Source organism: Lepisma saccharinum, chromosome 21 (assembly GCF_977018435.1).
Source record: "Lepisma saccharinum chromosome 21, izLepSacc3.1, whole genome shotgun sequence".
Taxonomy (NCBI): Eukaryota; Metazoa; Arthropoda; class Insecta; order Zygentoma; family Lepismatidae; genus Lepisma; species Lepisma saccharinum.
Genome location: NC_139249.1, coordinates 42344720 through 42366785, shown reverse-complemented (window position 1 = coordinate 42366785; position 22066 = coordinate 42344720). Strand labels below are relative to the sequence as shown.

Sequence of the window (22066 nt, the reverse complement as noted above, 5' to 3'; positions counted from 1 at the left end):
AAAAAAAATAAAGTAAAATAAAATTTAAAAAATAAGAAAGTATAACATTATTGTCTGCACATAACACGTTCCCATTTCATAAATAATAAAACTACTTCCCATACATATTGTACAACGTGTAAAATGTTGTGTAAATACAGAGAACATATAAGTACTGCTGAAATTTTTCCTTTGAGTTCTTTAGAAGATTTACAAAGGAATCGAATGGAAACCAATCCCCTATCTGTCCTATAGGAGATAGACTAGGGGACCCGAATACATGGGCTTTCAAGCATTGCAGCAGGGCGAGGGGGCAAGGGAGGTAGAGGCAGAAATCTTCCCTTTTCCTTTGGAAACTCGTTTCTACCTGGAACTGCTAAGGCGGAAGAAGAGCGAGCTAGGCCAGTTTTGTCTGCGGATCACACCGAGGGACGAGAAGCGCGTGAAAAGAAAGTGTTGCATATGAACTGTGGCTTTAACAAGACAATAAATATTGTGATTTGAAAATAATTAGAGATGTGAGATTGATTGATCTATTCTGCTAGACTAGCTACTCCGCAGTGCACGTCACTGAGTAACTGTCATAAAATAGTTTTGTCATCACCTTGTAATCAAGGGTTCTTGCGTTTGATATTCCAATGAAGACACATTGTGATTCAGGTTCCACTTTAAACTGAAGGTCCAATCTTGATAGCCTAATTAAACTTAAAGTGAACTCCAAACAAATTTTGATAACTGTCATAAAATTAGAGCTCTTGAGCTGATATTTTGTATATGTCTATCGTGTATTGATTCAAAGAACTTATTTAATGAAACACTTGGGTTCGAACATTTTTATATTAACTCCAAAACACATGTCTCAAAAAATCAACAACAAGTAACTATAACAACAATAATATATATGGCTGTTTCCGCCCATGGCTTCATAACTTCCACTAATATATAACAATGTCCATATAGTGCTCTTTAATCTTACTGTTAGAAAACTGTGGAAATTGCATTTAGCCTGGTTGATAAAAGTAGTTTTCAACAAAATGAATGATTATTCATACATTCATACTAGTGTCTTTTTAAACAATAACCATGTGTTTTATCAAAATAAATACCAATGTGAGTATAGATATTAGTTTGATAAAGTATCAATACATTGTCAACAACATAAAAGTTTGGTAGTTAACTTTGCAAATTTTAGAAAAAATAATTCTGATAGCATTGTCTTGTTTTTAAATGGTTACACATTTTAAAATTAATTTCTATTTATTTTTCATTCTATGTAAGCTTTAAAAATACAAATACCTAATTGTCATAACTTTGAGGAGATTTCAAATTTCTAATATACAGTTCATTTCCCTGTACAAGAAAATTTAGTTTTTCTTTACAAGAAAGGTGTGAAACATCAGATAAACATGGCACACACACAACTCTCTTCCTCTGTTTTCAGAGAAAATATATAACACTAGTGTTTTGTGTAATTGCAGAATGTGCTGCCAGGGATCTAACAAACCACAAGTTCCTTCAATACCACCTTTCACACCCACGTCAGAAGACAATTGTCATTTTTTATCTGATAGTCCTGAAACACAAGTTCTGTCAACAGAACAGTTGCACCGTTTAGTACTGCTTGAGTTACTGAAATTAATTCGTGCAAGACCGAAAGAAATATACAATGTAAGATGGAAAAACATGTTACCATGGACTGTTAAATAAACAAGTTCAAATTATTGTATAATTTGCTTAATTTGAGTGCAAAGATCATGGAATTATTTACTCTCTAGACATAATACATAATTTACATTTGTCACTTGAGATTAAATAGCATTTGTTTAACACAACAATATTTATGTTAATGAAAGTATCATATGTATCATATGATATAGAACATTTGCAAACAAAATAGTATATGAGAAGCAATAAGCAATGATACTAATTGCAACAGTACATATGTCAGTTTTAATTTATTCCTGATGTGAAAAGTTTAGACAAGATATAATTTTATATATATACAATAAACAGGGTTTTATTAATTTGTTGAAATGATAAATATTTGTATGTAGTTGACTTGGTTAGCATTCTGTGTTATTGAGTTTTTTACAATATTTTGTAGTTTTTATTAACAAAGATATTTTTCACCTCATTTTGAATTATGTAGTGGTCAAGGGAAGTGTTTTTTTTTTTTTTGTTTTCCTTAGCCTATTTTAAACATTGGGTTTCCATTTCAGCTGATTCAGGGTTGTTAAATGTCAAGGAATTTTAAATAAATTCAATTCCTGTCCAGGAGAGAAAACAGCAAGCGTAAATGGGTTCTGGACCGTAAAGAACCTTTTTATCTGTAAAGTATTTCAATTCGGTCCAGGAACCTTTTTTCTGCATCAATTTAAATATCGTCCAAGGACCCTTTTTCCGGATTAATTTAAATACTATTTAGGAACTTATTTTTAAATGAAACAAAATGCAAGTTGGATCTAATTTAAATTGTGCGAGAAAAAAAGTTTACGGAACCAAATAGAACTATTAGAATGTATGGATTTCTGGATCGTTAATAATCCCAGGTTTGTTAATTTCCAGAAATTGTAAATAAATTCAATTCCAATACGGGAGAGAAAATCATGAATTGTAAATGAGTAGTAGGTCGTAAAGAACCTTTTTATGTATAAAGTGTTTCAATTCGATCCAGAAACCATTTTTCAAAATGAATTTAAATGTGATACAGGTACCTTTTTTCTGGCTCAATTTAAGTACGGTCAAGGAACCTTTTTCCCAGATCAATTTAAATTCGGTCCAGGGACCTTTTTCAATGAAACAAAACACAACTTGGACCAAATTTAAATTGTGCGAGAAAAAAGGTTCCAGTCCTGCAGCGGAACCCAATAGAACCTATTAGAATTTGTGTGTTCCTGGACCTTTAACAACTCTGAGCTGATTGCTACAGTAATATGAAGTCCTCTTATTTGCGGTGTGATTCAACAAGCTGTTCATACATCACATGATAATAAAATGCATGGAACACTTAACCCTCAAAAGTTGAAAGAAAATGATGGAGTTATTTTTATATTTATCTAAAAATGAAATATGTATTTCATGTAAACATGGCAGCAAATTAAATACTCACTCCACTTATAATGATGAATAAATCTGTGCGACGTAAGAGCAAAATGTCATTTTTAGACTAGAAACTAGAGGTAGTTGGGACTAATTATAGGTGTTGGATGTTGCCTTATATTTTAGTGTTTCAAATGGCAGTTAGAAATTTTGTGCTTTAATTCCTTTTTAACTTTGGGCATATCAACATCATGTAAACAAATGGTAAGTAGGATTTGGTTTCTTTAAAAACGGTAATTCATGTGATGTAGATTTCTGACTTGTGGATGATATCAAAAGTGACCACTTCTAGTTACTCTTCTGTGATATTGTTAATATTTTGATTAATATACTAAATATAATATATAATATATATATTCTCCCCTATACGCCTTCATGGCATGGTGCTAAGCACAGGGTAGCACTTTACCTGTTTTTATACTAAAATTGGTTTATGCATGTGCATGCATGTGTGATATAAATGTCCAGTTATTTCACGTGTGTAAATTTGTCATACAAAAGTGTTTCAAGTCGTTAAGTTTTAAATGTGTATCAAGTTGTTTAAACTCAATTGAAATATCTTTATTGAAATAATGAACACTTTAGTTTTAAAATGAAGCTTTATATAACTAAAAATTCAAATTGTTGCTATTGAAGTAGCTAAAGAAAAATGTACTTATTTCTGTGATATGATATTGTAACATACCAATTATTCAATAAATGAAAGATACCACATTTTCCTTGTACGTTATGTAACATCTTACCATTTTGTTTTTTCCCTCTTGTGTTAACTCATTATTCAGTGATACACGTTACTTATATATTACCTTGTCATGCACAGTTTATAGTTTATTGTTTAATGCTTACACAGCTGTAGTTTGAGTAGCCTTCTTATCGACATGTAAACTTTTAATTTTTTAAACTGTTATGGGTTGTTTTGCCTATTCAAACAATTTGAATCTGTTTCTCTGGTGTATAACTAATTATACTTCTTCAGAACTAATGAATAATTTTGCATAGTTCATTATGATTATAGAGCAAAATGCATAACTATAACAGCTTCCCACCAGTAGGACTGAGTTACATGGAAACTTCTATCAATGCATTTGCATTGTCTACTTCACTGCAGGACCATGCAAGAAGGCTTTGGTTCTCCAGAATGGAACAAGCTATAACATGTAGAGGCTATTGACTTCTTCAGCAGGGGTACGGCAATCTATGGCAACACATTGTTCAATTTGCTTACAAGGTTGGTTTCCACTGATATAATTCGTTACTGTTGTCTGCTCTTACACTGAGATACAATGCCAGGGGTACCGGGTTTGAATCCTGGAATGAGTAATATTTGGAGTGTCCTTCATCAGTTTCATCATATCATCACTCATCCTCACGATTAGCCAAAAGTAGCAGAAAGGCATGTAAAATAAACCAAGTCAATCAAGGTTGCCTGTTGAAACTGGTACAGTTATGCCTTTGGCTCTATAAAAACCTAACTACTTCAGCAATAAAACTAAAGTATTACATATGTTTTATTATTATTATTATTATTATTATTATTATTATTATTATTTGCTTTAAATGAAACCTAACTTAATTTAATCTTGCAGATTGTGGAACATCTGTGCCTGAAGGTGAATTATATGTAGTCAATGGACAGCAGGCTGAAGTAGGTGAATTTCCTTGGCATGCTGCTATTTACATCCGCAGAAGGAACAACCAATGGGATTTCTGGTGTGGGGGATCACTAATATCAAATGAAGGAACAGTTTTATCAGGTAAGAATTTCTGAAGATATTGCTAAATTCTCATACATACTTTGCAATAAAATGCACATACATACAGTAGTTTAGAAATAGAAAAGCAAGCCAGTATCATTATGCATGACAATACACTACATATTATTTTTGGGGGAAGAAAGATTCATGAACTTTACATACAGGCTGTCATTAAAATGACATAGAAATGCATAGATCACCAAAAATCTCACCAAAGAATCTGTGCTCTGAACCTTCAACTTCTCCTCCTAACTTACTGTCCTAACCAACCTGTTCTCTATCCACACATTGCCAATCTCTTACCACATCCCTGCATTCCAATCCTTGTCGACTCTAACTTTCTCATGCCTCTTAACATTGGGTGAAACATGCCAGTGGTTGGCTAACATACTATGCAGCCCTTCTTTAAGAGAAAAAAATTCTGAATTAAAACTTCAAGATGAAGGCAAACTTTTATGTCACATTCTGGATGTCAAAAGAATTATAAAATTAAATGTATAACATAACACAGGTATTGATGCAGCACGAATTAGCAAAAATGGCATGCAGCCTGTTAAGATAGGAGAGATGTATTTCACACCCTCCAGTAAAATTGATCTTGGCTGAAAATCCTTGAATAATCTTAGCACAACCACACACACATTTCATTCAATTGCTGTAATTGAATACTCAAACAAATGCTTCAGCAATTTCTTTTGTTATCACCTGTGCTCTTCTTTATTCTATTTTAATCCATGTTTTGGAGTAAAATAACTAAATAGATGTTTTAGGAAAAGAAAGCTTGACTGTGTTTCTCTTTCTTTATATATATATATATATATATGCTGCATTTCTCTCCCTCCATTTAAAATAAAAATTATTAATTAAGATTGAATATGAAGGGTATAAGTTACTCTCCCCCTCTTGAGATACTTGGGGGTGGGTGAGAATGTACTCAAAATGTTTGTGCCAAATAATATAACATATTACTTGTTTCTGCTATAGCTGCTCACTGCTTTTGGGACAGGGCACTTAAGAAGCCAGCTTCAGCAGACAAATTCTGCATCTCTCTTGGAAGATATCACAGGGATTGGGGTACAAAGGATAGATATGTTCAAGAAAGATCGGTAAGTTCTTCTTTGTCATGCATACTTTTTTTGAATATTGCATTTTTTAAGTACCATAAGGAGAAAGTTTAAGTTTTTTATACATATCATCCACACTTATCACCAGGAAATGGACACATATGTAGTAAAAATGGGCTAAAGACGTAAATACATAATTATTTATTTTCACCAAAATCTGGAGTTTAATACGGACATAAAATTGTAAAAATTTGCCTTTTTAATAATATGTATAAGACACTACATGAGTTATGTAAAATACAGTCTCGGCGTTATAATTATTACTGTGACTGTCTTGAAGAAACAAGAAGCAAATCCAGTATGTGTCCCACAAAGTAGCTGCTTCTGGTACTGCTGTCGGATGCACAACTATACGCGTAGTAGCAAGGGTGGGTCTTTGCCAAAATAACATTTGAAACAACGAGGAGCCAATGATTGAGGCCTCATTCTCTATTGTTGTAAATAAACAGGAATTTCAAGTGTTTTAGAATGGCAAAAGCAAACAGTTGAGACGTGTAAAAATGAGAAAGAAATATTGTTTGGATGATACAAAACTTGAAATTAATGCAATTATACGGTATTGAAATGGTCTTAAACTTTCTTTGTTTAACTTCACTTCGGACTTTGTCAGTTATTGACAAGAAATTCACCCAACTCTTTCAGTCAGATGGGACAGTTATTGTGCAAATATGGAGTACATGTTGATAAATGTTCTGAAATATGGAAATAATGAAAAACTAAATATGCTGACCAAGGCAGTACTTGATACAGAGTCTGAAGAAGACCTTGCTAGAAGGTTGAAACATTACGTTTAGTTTGTTTTTCATAAAATAAATTACTGCCTTGGTCAGCATATTTAGTTTTTCATAATCATGGAAACAAGGCTTAATGGTGTTATAAATGGAAATAATATGTAAAAATAAGTAAAATATGGGCCAAAACCTAATATATGTACAAATATTTTAAATGAAAACTGAATTTTTTAGTCTACATGGCATGATGCACAAAGATAACACAAAATATATATTTGATTTGAGCTCTATACATAAATATGTATTTCCATATATAAGTCCGTTCCGTACTTATTACCATAAACATTCAGAAAATAAATCAAGAAAACAAAACAAATAGAAAATGTAAAATCATCAAGTTATAAGCATTTACTAATTTATGGATGATGATGTAAATTAAACAATCTTTTAAATATGAAATGTGATAAAAACAGATTATTGATAATTTATTGCAAACATTTGTCTTTCTTCGCAATTTTCTTACATGTTAGCTTTGTCAGTAAATAATAAAGATTTACTTACGTGAACTTTTGAAATTTCATATTTCCGCGTTGCACAATTTAATTGTAATATAATTAAGCCTTATTTCCATATCAAAAACACTAAGATGCTGACCAAGTAAGTTTATTAAGATTTAAAAACACTTAACATGTAATATTTCAACCCTATATTTTGGTCTTCCTCAGATGAAGAACTAAACTAAAAAAATCTACAATTTAATGGTTAAATGCTATTAATTTCAAAGACCCTCTGTTTACATTCACTAAGGGTACGGCATCTGGTATAAATAATAATCATGAATAAAGATTTAGAATCAATCAGTAAGCAATATACTTAACAAAATTACATACATACACAGTTTTAGTGATTTTTCAGAAGTTTTTTGTTTTTAAATTTTTGTACACACAATTTTTTGTGATGCCAACATTCAAAAACACTGTGTGTTTCTAACCATTGACGTTTGAGATAGGCAACCCTTCATCAGTTCATGCAGTTATACACTCACCGATATCCCTCTAACAAAAACACAACAACACCGAGATCTAGGTATCCTCATACAGAGGTTGTTCGATTTATATCCGACCATGTTTGATGGGTACTCACCTTAAGAGATACCGCGCCGCCACCACCGATCATGTTCTATTGGAACCCCAGCTTTGTGGACTATCTCCCGGCATCGCAGTTTCCATTGCAGCAAGCTCCAGTGCAGGACAGGCATGGGAATTCTGTCCCACTCCTCCCTGCAAGCTTTCCATAGACCATCCAGGGTGTGCGGGTGGCGATGTTGATTACGTTGTTTCAACAGTCCAAATGCGCAAAAATCCATTGGACTGGCATCTGGGCTTTTCACAGGAATGTCTTCAAACGGAATGACAGGAATTCTTAATTCCTCTTCCATTTCCTGATAAAAACGCAGTGATGTTCTGGCGGTATGACTCGAAGTCTTGTCCATATGGATCATCACCTGGTTCGCATCCATTCCATACAATTGTGGGATGTCTCTCCGATAGATAGGTGTCAGAATATAGTCTTGGAAGTATCTGGCATTCACCTTCACGTTTTTGTCCACCTTGTGTATCATCAAGTTACCCTCATATTCGAATCCCGTCACAACCATAAAGCCACGAGGGAAACTTTCCCTGCACTGACGAAGAAAGTTGCTGCGCCCCTTGCCGTCAATGTCACGGTATGATCGCCCGAATGTGACCACCAGCAGTGAGATGGACATATGATTCATCCATTGTGACAACTTTCTTCCATTTGGAACCCGCCAGGTACTTTTCATACAGTTTCCTACAGTTCGTCTTACGTTCGGCAATGTGATGCGGTAGAAGGTGGTGTACACGGGCCTTCTGCACACACTTCAACGTGAGGCGCTTGTGAATTGTTTTGTTCACAGTTGACGGTGCAAGGTGAAATCTGTGGGCCATATCACGTTGAGTCGGGGGATTTTCTTGGCACGCCAATCGACTGATCCCCTACGCACTACGGGTGACACTTTGCTTGCAGCCCTTCTCCTGGTGGTTTTCGTGGGTGAATGTTTCGCATGGAGAGCCTGTTGTGTGTAACGGGCCACAATAGCTTTAGCAGTAGTCACCTCGAGTGTTAACCCATTCTCCCGACACTGTTTCACAATGCATACGTATGAAAACTTAGCATGGAAAAGGGCCATTACGTAACCCTCCCAATACCGGTTGATTTTCGGCGCCATTTCATAACATTCACTACCAACACTCACGCACCTACAAGGTCAGACACAACACTGCTCCCGCCAGCAGACCCATAGTTCCAGCATGATATGCCACGTGAAAGCACCGAATCGACAATGGTCGGATATAAAGCGAACAACCCTCTGTAGATTCAAAACTCACTTTCGAAAACCACATCATCAACCATCACAAATAAGGCAATGCGTTTGCTAGGCCTACTTTACAGATTCACCGAAATCCATAACCCGAAAGCACTTTCCATTTACTTCAAAACATTTGTGTCCCCCATTCTAGAATACTGTTCACCCATCTGGAATATGGCTTCCCCTTCTCATACCTTCAACATCCACAGTGTTCTCAGCTTTTTCCTCTCCATCGTTTGATATAGAGTGCAGGCCCTGAGACTCCTACCTAACAGAGATCTGCTTGTAAACTTAACATAAATAATCAAGTATCACCTAGATATGTTGCAGATATGAAATTACTACATAAGATAATTAATGGAAACCTAAGATGCAGCATCCCACTCCACGAACTCTCCCTCAGAGTGCCTAGATATATAACACGAAGCAAGGAAACTTTCCACACTCCAGCTCCCAGACTCTCACTCATACAACGTTCATTGTTCCATAGGCTACTGAAACAATTCAAAATTGTGCATTGCATTGTGCAAATAATCTGTTTACCTTGGTACTGTTCTTGGCTTGTTTATTTAATTTAATTCGTGTGTGTTTTATTAACATTAGTGTACTGTTTTACTGTTTCTTTTCAGTTTAAAATGGCTTCTGCTGTACTGGAAATTTCAATAAAGAAATAAAGAAATCTTCCCAAAATGAACACCCTCGTGGGCTTATCTCAATATGTATATTTATAAAAATATGCCCCTTTGTCTCAGTAGGGATGATTTAACCTCTAGGGACAATAATTAGTTTCACATACACCAGATTTAAAATTAACAATATTATATTTTTTGCACATTTGATGTAAAATTTAGAATATAATGCTTTTTGAATATGTCATTGATATTAATTACATGGACTGCTCCAACATGCTGAAATTTCATGTTTCCCCTTTTGGCACATTTGTATCTCAGAAGTACAATTTTTCTGTATATTATAGCTAAGAATGTAATTGCATTAACAATTACAAAATATAAGAGATAGGAAATCGGTAAGGATGGAAAAGATTGGATTGATCTTGCCCAGGATAGGGACAGATGGAAGGCTTGGGTTGCTGCAGCCATAAACCTTCGGGTTTAAGAAGGCTAGAGGCTAAATTTTTTGAGTTTCAAGATCATTACTAATACTACTCAAGCTAAATTAACAGTGATAATAACAGGGTATCTAATCCTAGTCTAAGCATATCACCTTCATAGAATTAATAAATATAAAAGAATGAATATTAAATATTTCATTGTTAAATTGGTGAATAAAATCCTAAATTTGATTTTAAAAACTACACTTAATACACAAAATAAACATTTCCCTTCTAATAGTACATTTGTGTAGTTATCAGAGTATTAAGTTTATTCCTGTGTAAAGGAATCCATATTTGCTTCTCAAATATTTACAGCAGAATTATTCAATTTTCCGTGAATTTGCTAACTTAGAAATTAAGACTTCAGAAAGTGTCGTGCCAGTAAATAAACTCTAAATTTCGTGTTTAAGAGTTTATTTCACATCTTGTACTTCATTCTGCATTATTTCGTGACAAAACATGGCAGGAAAATGCACCTCATATCTTTCAAAAACATGAAAAATGAACATTACCATGTGTGTTTCTGTCAAGAATGAAATATTCACACCCCTACCAATATAATATTGATGCAACTGGATAATCACGTCTCTGCAATATAATCGATATCCGTACAAAACAGATGGTCAAGCTCAACAGATCTGATTATTTTCAAACGTAGCAATATAAAAAAATTGCCAGATGATCAGGATGGAAAAGATGCATTCAGTTCATTTCTAAGAAAAGAATTCTTACTGTTTATTATCACTTACAATTGCCCACAGACAGTGGGTCTCCCTGAGAGCTTAGTGGTGAACTTGTGATGAAGCAATCGTGAGTATGATTCCCAGTGGAACCAAAATGCAGTGGATCATATCCCACTTTAAATTGGGAGTCCACTCCTGATTAGAAAACGAGCAAGTAAATGGACTTGAATTTTCTGCAATTGCCCACACAAACCTTAAGTAATCACATTTCAATTGTCATCCTCTATGTGCTTCTTATAAGGTTCATCAGAAGGAGAGAGAGAGAGAGAGAGAGAAGATGCTAATTCATACTTTTGTCTTTGGGAATTATATAATCCCAAAATATTGTATCTAAAATTAATGACTGCCTCAGGGGTCCAAGGGGGTTTCATGATGTGCCTGCGTTATGGGAATTTTTGGGTGGGACAAAATTTTATACCAATTCTATATATCATCACACAAAAATGGGTGGGGATCATATCATTTGATTGACTTGTTATTGATTTTTAGTTTTGATTATTGTGTTTGGTTTTTCTACCTACCTGGGTGATCGCGGCGATACGGTTGAAATGAGGGGCAGGGGGTCATCCCCCCCAACCTTCGATGGAAGTCAATTCTAGGGTAGCAAGGGGGGACAAACATTGATGGCCAAAGGCACTTGCAGGGGGGGGGGGCACAGAGAAGCAATTACCCCTTCGATTTCAAATTTTATGCAAATAAAAATACATTTTGTAAAATTTTCTTGCTTGCTTCGCTCGTTTTTGTCAAGTCCAGAGCTGTAGCTAGAGGCGGCAGAAGTCGGCCATGGGCGCCGAATGATCTAGAAAGAATTGTAAAAGAGAGAGAATGCCATGGTAGGCAGTGAAATTATTTGTGCCCTATTAAATCTATATTTTTCTCAATTGCAAAAATTGGATCTAAAAATTTCCTTGCTCACTTCGCTTGCATTCTGCTTGTTTTCTGTAATGTAATGTATTTAAATAATATGTGTTGTATATTTGTATTGAATAAGCTTTGAATATGTACACAATTTAGTGTTAGCTTGTTGTATATGCAATTTCTATTTTATGTTGCTCCATGTTGCATATGTGTAAATCATATGTTGTACATGAAAGTTACATATGTATCTTCGGAATGCATTTATCATTCATTTTCTGCCATTCAAAAATATGGTTTGTGTGCTTGATTTCCATTATTAGCTAATGTGAAATTGACGGTGTTGAAAAAATATTTCACCTCGTTTATTTCAAACAAATGCTTTAGCACAGACTCCTACCCCCTTTTTGCGTAATTTATGAGGATAATAAAGTATTTGATACTACTACTGTTAGTAATAATAATAATAATAATAAAGTCATTATTAATGCTTTATTATTATTATTATTATTATTATTATTATTATTATTATTACTGGTACGTTTATCCTGGTACTTGCACTCCCCAGACAAAAAAATCGTGGTTGCACCTCTATTATATTTTTCCGCAAATTTTGTCTGACAAAAATTATTTTGAGTAATTAATTCTGCATAAACGGGGGGAATGTTCTACCTTTTGGGGGGGAGTGCATCATGGGCCTTGGGGGGGATGGGCATCCCTGAACTGCCTTGTCCTATTTCACTTACACCAAACAAAAGAGAATTTAAGGTAGTGAAATTGGCTTTCATGTGAATACTTACTCCTTGGTATTTCAGCCCATAATGCATACAAGGGGTCCCGTGTTCAGTACTCAGTGAAGGCACATAGTGTTTCGGATCCCACTCTAAACTGTAAGGTCCAGTCCCGATTAGCCTTACTGTGCATAAAGTGGACTTTTTTAAAACACAAATTCAATCAATCATAGTGGATCTTTGCTTCTACAAGAAGTTATTGCCATTGGTCCAAATCCATGGAAACTATCATCCAGTTTCAACTTCAAATACATACATGGCATCATTTCTAACGCTCTTGTTCCTTCTATCTGGTTTTTGCTCTGCCTGCCAGTTATTTTCTATCTCCTTGAACTGCCATATATTATTTTTCCTTGGCATCTTAACTTCCGCCATTCTCTTGACCTTAGGCTTCATGTATTTTGCAATTTTATGCCTGAAGTTAAATATAACGGGTGTCCCACTAGCTTTCGAACCCGAAAAAAACGTTATAATTTCCGAACGAACATACATAGGAAAATGAAATTCACAATACTTATACCTTGTTTCATACTGAATACATGATCTTCACAGCAGGTGCTGCAAGTGTCTTTCCTGGATGTATGTCCAGACATGTTTATACACAGCGTTCCATATTGGGAAAAGTCCGATGTAGAGTCTCCGGTGTGATCTCGTGAATCGAATTCTCGATGTTGTTGCGGAACTCTTGCAGTGATCGTGGTTTATTTCTGTAGACACAACCTTTAAGGAAACCCCATAAAAAGAAATCTGGAGAAGACAAATCTGGGGATCTTGGCGGCCACAATCCTTTGGAGATGATTCTGTCACCAAAAAAGGACTCAATGTCTGCCTTGGAGACGTTGGAAGTATTGCATGTCACTCTGTCTTGTTGGAAATAACCACGACGCATTTATTCATCATCCAGGTGATTCACAAACACACTGAAGATGTGTAAGTAAACTTGTGTATTTACTGTCTTCAAAGAAGGTGGGTCCAATGATACGCTGTTGAGAAATTGCACACCAAACTCCCACCTTCAATGGTCCTTTACGGCATCCAAATTCACGTTGAACGGTCTGATACGGTCTCAATATCCAATATTTCTTTACAATGAACACGCGTTCTGGTACGGTGTACCGATCCATCCTTGGGATGCAGGGACTCGCGCATCACACTAACCCACATGCACCACTTCCCCTGGCGCCACCTACCATCTTTGTTTTGACGCGTGCGTTTATTTTCAACCCTGCCTCGTGTTCAGCATGAAACAAGGTACGTGTATGGTGAATTTCATTTTCCTATGTATGTTTGTTCGGAAATTATAATGTTTTTTTCGGGTTCGAAAGCTAGTGGGACATCCATTAGTTCTGTATTAAATGTTGTTCTCTAGTATTGATGGGACCAAATATTCAGTGCAAAACCCTTCTTTAAGGTCTTCTACAGTTTAAAGTGGGATTCAAACCACTATTTGCCTCCACTGGTTATGAAACCAAGGACCATTTGATTACAAAGTAATGGCATTACCATAACACCATTGTAGATGGCCAATATGACAATATATATATAACAAATCAGAGGACGCTACTCTCTCATTTAAAGTTATTTTGATTTGTGAGAAAGAAGGTAAACATAAACATAAAGTTTTCCTTTAGTAATGTTTGTTTGCTGCCAACATTCATTTTCTAAATTCAGAGGTTGTGTTGTTCGTATTTGTCACTAGTGAGACCAGATGGAAAATCTATTTACTTGTTGAAATTTTTGTGTCTCAATCTCCTGCAGCTTCATCCTATGTGTAGCGCCAGCTTTCATATATTTTGTTTCAGACTTACACTCCATGGCAAAAATGAATCGCCCCCACCCTTCCTTAGTAATAAAGTCTAAAAATTTTCCTCGAAGCAGTATTTCTTCATTTGTGGATTTATTTCAACAATGTAATATTTACAACAGTTAGTGTGTGATATTTTAAAGTACATACTATGTAGATGAAGTAGGGAGTTCTTACATTTTCCTACATTTTTGCACATTATTATTATTATTATTGTTGTGACCCAAATTACATTAATTCTTTGTTATTATATTTTTTATTGCAAATGTACAGTATATTTATTACATTTTTCAAGAAATAATTAAACAATAACGGAAGGCAATAAAGGCCATAAAGCCTTTCTTTATTGATTTCTTCATTATTACCTTCATTGTTAGAGTAAGTAAAATATCAGAAAATGTTAAAATTTCGTACAGTATGTACAATTGTCAAAATAAACTGCTCGCCATTAAAAATGCAACACCCAGAAGGAGTAATCGGAATCGGACGATATGTGCACAGTGTGTATAGGAGAGGTGCAGAAGGAAATGATTAGGTGTTCAAGACCGTCATGCGTCATGTGCACCTGCCACGCCATCTGGTAAGTGGTACCTGTAGCAGGTCAAATAGGTGCAGAAGAGCAGTGAAAGTGGATGGTCGTGAGTGTAGTGTGTTAAAATCGGTCAGCAATGCCACGTCGTCGAATACGGCAGCGATTCCAGCAGGTTTCCCAGTTCAATCGCGGCTGAATTGTTGCATACTGTGAATGCGGATTATCCTACCGTGAGATCGGTGCCCGTGTAGGATGGAATGCATCCACAGTGATCCGTGTATGGAACCAGTGGGTCCAGGAAGGCACTGTAGAGCGAGGTAGAGGTTCACAACGTCCGCATCGGACGACGGAACGAGAGGACAGACGTCTGATACGCATGGCCCTTACAGACAGAACGGCCACGTCAACGAGGATTGCGCATGAAGTACGGGATGTTTTACAATGTCCAGTGTCCCCACGAACCGTGCTTCGTCGTTTGGAGAACCGGGGAATTTTTTTCCCGGCACCCACTGTTACGGATTCCTCTGACGCTAGAGCATAGGCGTTTGCGTCTGAGATGGTGCCAAGACCGTCGTGCATGGATGGCGGAGTGGAATGCTGTAGTGTTCTCTGATGAATCCCGCTTCTGTATACAACATCATGATGAACGTACACTCGTGTGGCGGCTCCATGGCACTAGGCTTCATGACGCCTGCATCATGCATCATCACACAGGGCCTTCATTGGGTATCATGGTATGGGGTGCCATCGCCATAGGTGTTCGTTCGTGTCTCGTACGCATTCAAGGGATATTGAACAGCCAACGGTACATACACAGGTTTTCACCCCTGTTGCTGTCCCATTAATCCATGCACTGCATAATGCCACTTTTCAACAGGATAACGCGTGCCCCCATGTTGAAAGGAATGTCCTCGCATTTATGGAAGCTAACCACGTGCCCCTGCTTCCTTGGCCAGCACTTTCGCCGGATATGTCGCCAATTGAACATGTTTGGTCCATGGTGGGTCGCCGGCTGGCCCAACTCAGGTTTCCGGCACGTAATGTTGAAGACCTCTGGCACCATGTGGAAGCCGCTTGGGACGCCATATCACAAGCAGACATCGATAGACTTATTCTGTCCATGCCTCGCCGTGTTGCAGCAGTTATTGCCGCCCGTGGAGCCTGTACACGCTACTAGCTTCTTGGGGTTATGCAACCATGTTCTACGTGTCACATGTCACACCACCGAGCTCTAACTGTAATCATTTTCTTATCTTATTATGAACTACATATTTGCCAAGTTTCGTGTTTCTATCTCATTTCCTTCTGGGTGTTGCAATTTTAATGGCGAGCAGTGTAATTAAAAAAATAAAACATACCGCTTGAAAAAATATTAGATTTTATCACAAGTGGTCGATTCTTTTTTGCCGTGGAGTGTATTTTCAATCACATATGTGTGGTATTTTGGATGATGTATCAAATTTATCTATATAAAACATTATAAAAGCTAGAGTGCCTTACACCCTGAGTGGTAAAAAAGTTTGAAATATCGGATACACAGCACAGCACTTTATTAATAAATAACTGAGATAACTTAGGAAGCTTATTAATTTTTTGTGAATGGTTTGATATTAATATAAATTATTTAAATATAATTTTGTAAACGTATGAAATAATGAAAATTATGCTTTTTATTGTTAGGTAAGGCATATCGTTATTCATGAGAGGTACCAAGATTTCAGCAACAACTATGCAGCAGACATTGCCATTGTTTTTCTTGAAGATCCTATTACACTTGTAAATGCAGTACGACCTGTTTGTATTGACTGGAGAAGATTGCTTACTCGGGAAGCTCTAAGTGATGGAAACATTGGAGCTGTAAGTATTTGTAATCAAGAATAGATTTTTAACAAGTATTTCATGGGATTCATATTATACAAATGTATCAATGATTTTAACTATTGATAGACCTTTTAACCTCTTTAAAAATTTTGTGCACTGTCATGCGCAAAAGACATTGTAGCTATGGAATCAATTACACACTATTCAAATTCATATTATGGATGTATGCACAAGTATTGCTCGTCAAAATGTCCATGACTATTTTCATTTACATTTTTCTTGCTTCTCACATGTTCTAAGAAATGGATTTTTACATATGCTGGTGAAGAGGTTGGCAGCAACTTGTGTGAGGTTGTGTTTCAGTTCTTGAAGTTCACTTTGCAAAAACAAAGAGAATAAACATGGTGATTGACAATTTGCTTTGTAATACTTACACACCCCAGCGTACTCTATGCCTTCGTTCAGGGTCTTGTCTAATGATGAACCAATCTAGGGAGTTTTTGATAGCCACAAGATATTTTTGTTCTGATGCATGCCATGTTACAATTGAAAACATTATTGTAGATAAACATGAAGAACTGCTTTGAAGTGATTTTCTTAAAAAGTTCTCCTTGTCACATTTTATATTTCGAAGATAAGAAAAACTCAATATGCTGACCAAGGCAGAAATTTATTTTATTATAAAACATAAACTAAACTTAACGTTTCAACCTTCTAGCAAGGTCTTCTTCAGACTCTGCACCAAGTACAAATGTAACAAGGTACAAAAACAAGATGATATATACCACACAAACATTACTCCCCTCCAGACTATTAGAAAGTTGTTCTGGAACATTCTAGCAGGTGGCTTTCCCTTGTCAACTGTACTTTTACCTAAAAGGCTAAACATTTTCTTCCATCTGGAATGTGGTTAAACTCTTTATCTCATGCTCTATTTCCTTCATTCTTCTTCCTTCTTCTCTCCTCTTTCTCTCTTGTCCTTTCCACTCTTTCTAACACCTTCTTCCATTCTTTGTTTAACTTCAGTCCCCCATTCCAATTCATTGTGTCTTCTTCACCTTTCTTCTTTATTTCCTTGGCCTCCTTCCATTTTCTCACTATGTAACTAATTAGGTGAGAGGTGGTGGCATAGCAAATGTAAAGACTGCTGCTGTATACCTACCAATTCACCAACCCTACTAAATTCAGGTGAAGCCATAGTGACCGAAAAAAAATTCAGTAATACGCGTGCAAAAAATATTATATTAGGCCACTAAAGGTAGCCACTTAATTATCGCAAAAAAAATTGGGGGGGGGGGGTTACTGTGATGCTATAATCAAAAATTTCAAAATAGGGGGGGAAATTTTTTTTTCCAAAATTGAGCCCAATTAATTATTTCTGTAACAAAAAAAAATAAGTACAACCAGCTCTGGTACCAGGAACTTTGTAACTAATTAGGTGGGTAGTTAATTAATAAGTAAAAAGGGAAGACACGAACTGAGGCCGTGGAACCAAAATTAAACGTACCCAAACCCAACAATTACACAAGTAGTTTTGTTTGAAGCTTATGACGTGTTTTTGTACCCAGTAGCCTCAGTCTCGTAAGAGAACTATGAATCGGAACAACCCAATAGATTAACAAAGGGAATACCGCTCGTATTAATGCCAAGAGAAGTTATTTTCTGGAAAAAAAGCTTTAATCTGTAACCGAAGTTGGGGGTTCGTTCCGTGTCCATATACTTACAAACCTAATTACCCTAGTTGGATCAAGAGTATATTTTCTAGGATAAAATAGGTAAGACAATTTATGACTTGCGACACGTGGTCTAATTTATTATAATAGCCTCGCAACGAAGACTGACTATTATTTTTCCCAACATCAAATACATCAACATAACAATTAGATGAACCTGCGTCCATTCAATAGTCCAACCCTTCGCCAAACACTATAACAATAGATCAGATCAATCTCTTAATGTTACTCTCCAATGAAATAGCATTAACAAATTCCCCATTAAGTGAATGTTTATTTTAACAAATTAGCTTATCAGCAATTTTTATAAAAATGTTTCTTCTTATAAATTATGGAGACCTAATCCTGAATCTGTGGCCTTTCAAATGACATTACACAAATCTCAAATTCTGTGGTGCTCTTACAAGAGTTTTGTCTTAGGTACGTTGCGTATCAATTTCTTCCCCAATACATCGGTGTGAAATTATGTAAGTGCCTTTTTAAATTCCTTTTTACCAAGTCGTAGCGAACATGTTCCTTGGTTATTTATAAAGCGTAACGCTACGATAATACTGTACATAAGTAGTTCGCCAATTTAGGCATACGTGAACAAGAAAGGGAGCAAAACGTCGCGCCACGTCTCTCCAGGTCATTTGTGACGTTCGTTTGACAATTGGGAAGTGAAAAATGTAACCTTTTAGTTTGCGCTCTTTACAATATTCTCTTGAATTCACACGTGCAAAAATCCACCATAACTATGTACATTCCACGATGACACTTCGTTATTCACTGGTCACTATCACAAAAGGTACATACCTCAGCGACGAGTCATTCAAGTGCAGGGTTCCTTGAACAATGGAAACGTCAAAAGTCAATCATCCTCTTGCTAAGCGCTGTTATGCCCAAACACGTCCCTTCTCAAAATTTACGTCCATCCGTTGAGCAGTGAAGAAAAGGCGAATAGTTCAATCTCGCAATCGATCCCACGTGAGCATTCTAGCCAGACTTCACACGACTTGACTTTCCTGGACGACTGTTTGTATCCTTCTCTCGAACATCGTCAATTACACCCACCTCGTGCGTAGTCAACTTCGAGAACAAAAAAAATAGGAATCAAAATGGGCAGCAGTCAAACACTTTCGTAATAGTCACAACACAACGTCGATCCTCTTTCAACAGCAACAACTCTCTCGTGTATTCTTCTCCATACAGTTTCGAAGAACTTCTTTTGCCGTGATCCGAGAGTTAAAGGTAGGCAATGTTCACAAAGGTCGATCAATGGGAGGAGGAAGTAAAACTTGCCCAACGTATCCAGTGTTCCTTCAAGTGGAGAATGTTGCCCAAAACTTCGGCTTCTGTCTATGCGTAATCGCGGAAAACCGGCGATGATGCTGAGGGCCTCTAACGGCGATTCAAACAACTATCCCTAACAAAAAACAGACGCAAAGCGTACCGAAGTGATGAGGAAAACTGTGAGGTTTTTCTACGTGATAATATAACGTATTACTTTTATTACTATTCTGCGTAGAAAAATGTCACAATCTCCCCCTGCTGGCACAAACAAGAACATTTCCCATTCATACATACTCAAAACCAATACCATTTAAAACCTGAGCACCATAAATGTAAACTAATCCACCAAATAATGAAGATATATATATACAATTAGGCCAATTCATGACATTCTAAGTAAAGTTATTGCAATACCATCCTACTAGATCCAATTACTTATATAAAGAATAGGAATTGGTGTGCCGTATATAGACTAAGTCGTCATATATATGCTATAACTTCATAATACCTCTTCCAATAACTCATTACATTTTTCAAAAGACAAAACTAATACCATTCTAAATGTATAAGATACCACCTTGAAACTGGAGCATATTAAATAATTGAAATAATTAATAAATGCAATTAAGATGAATGGAAAATGAACATGACTTAAAAGATTGCAATCTTATGGTGAAAAATGAAGAACAAGTGACATGAAAACATTTGACAATCAACGAAATAGAAAATACATTCCAGTACATTGCTAAAAAAATACCTATGTATACACCCATAAATGGTCAACAATCTTCACAGGTTCTGCACATAAATTGCACTGTATAAACATTAAGATCAATATTAAACCTGAAACCGTTGCACTTTTTTCCTTGGGGGGGGGGGGGGGGGGTTGAAGATTTAGGAAGTAATCCTGGTGTCAGCTAGTACGTTGAAATATTCCCAGTATCATTGGGCATAGGTTGATAATCCCAGTTGATGCCTCCTTCCTGAATTCCATAGTTGATACATAGTACATGTAAGTCTCCTCGTAAATCATGAAAATAAACACAAACCGCAAATTAGAAGGAAAATAGAAGAAATATAGGATAGAAGAGAGGAAACATGAAAAGAAGGGAAGACAAAGGGAATATAAGAGCACCATTACAAGTTTTAAATAGCCAATAATGAACACACCATCAAGAATTACTACAGGTGATACCAAAAGACTTACTAAATGAATTTAATGTTTGGTATTTACTAATAAACAAGCTCAAAAGGAGCATATTTTAACAAATATCTATGAAAAATAGAGTTATACAGTGTTCCAACAGTGAAGAGAAAAGAACACCTCTTCATGATCATGGAAAATACATTATACAATAATCAACAATGAAAACCCTTAGTATCATAATGTACATATAAACAATAATAACACTGCACAGATATACTTATTGCCTAATGTACCTCCTACATTCTAAATTATGAGTCACGAGCATTGTACCCATTTGGAGAGAAACGACGTCAGCAGTATTGTGTAGAATGCCCGGTTCTCCGGCAAAAATTGCAATACAATGTTTGAAATTGTCGCTGTGGGTGATTATAATTGTGTCCCCGTGTGGTGACATTAGGTGGTGAAATAGCCACACGTTGATTGACATGACCTACTTGCTGTTGGGTGTAAGCTTTTTGCATTTCTAGTGGAGTAATAGATTGTGCCAAGGTCACTAATTCAGTCATGGACTGCGGACGAGACTGGAACAAGAGACAATTGGTTGAAGTGTTATTAAGATGTTGGAGAATGAAGGTTACCAAAACAGTAGGATCCCATCCCAATTCCAAAGCCTCCGCCGAATCTCTAACTTCCGACACGTAAGTATGGAGTGTCTCTGTCTCCTTTTGAGAGAGTGTAACATGAGTATTTACCAAAATTGTATACAAGGACATCGGAACAGAATGTCGCCAAATATAAACTTGATCATGTCTTGCCAGGACATCATCGAAGCCATAGCGGTCATCCAAAGAGTTTGTAAAGCCCCCGAGGTACGACGAGTAGCATTTTGCAGGAGCCAATGTAAAGGATATTGATGGGATGTCACTAAACGTTGCAAGGCCAACATGAATATAAACAATGCGGAATGGCTTTGGCCATCACACATGGCAAGAGCATCAATATGGGTATTTAGATTCCTCAACAATATCTTATTCTTAACGAACCTTAAAGTTCGTGGGATCTTAAGAGTATCTAGCAGGTTAACCAGTTAGCTAATGGGGTGATGTAAACTACTCATCATTCATCCTCTTGATGAGACCACTCGTCATTGACATGACGAGTTATTGCTTGGCATG

General features: G+C 36.2%; 1 protein-coding gene across 1 annotated transcript in view; it reads left to right on the top strand.

Moving 5' to 3' along the window:
- The first annotated feature begins 4099 nt into the window (after nucleotides 1-4099).
- LOC146004149 (clotting factor C-like) overlaps nucleotides 4100-22066 on the top strand; it is a 93984-nt gene continuing 76017 nt past the window's right edge. The window contains exons 1-4 of the mRNA XM_083142814.1: nucleotides 4100-4235; nucleotides 4665-4832; nucleotides 5817-5938; nucleotides 16599-16775. Of these exons, the coding sequence (XP_082998940.1) occupies nucleotides 4100-4235; nucleotides 4665-4832; nucleotides 5817-5938; nucleotides 16599-16775 (603 nt within the window). The remainder of the gene's footprint in view (nucleotides 4236-4664; nucleotides 4833-5816; nucleotides 5939-16598; nucleotides 16776-22066) is intronic.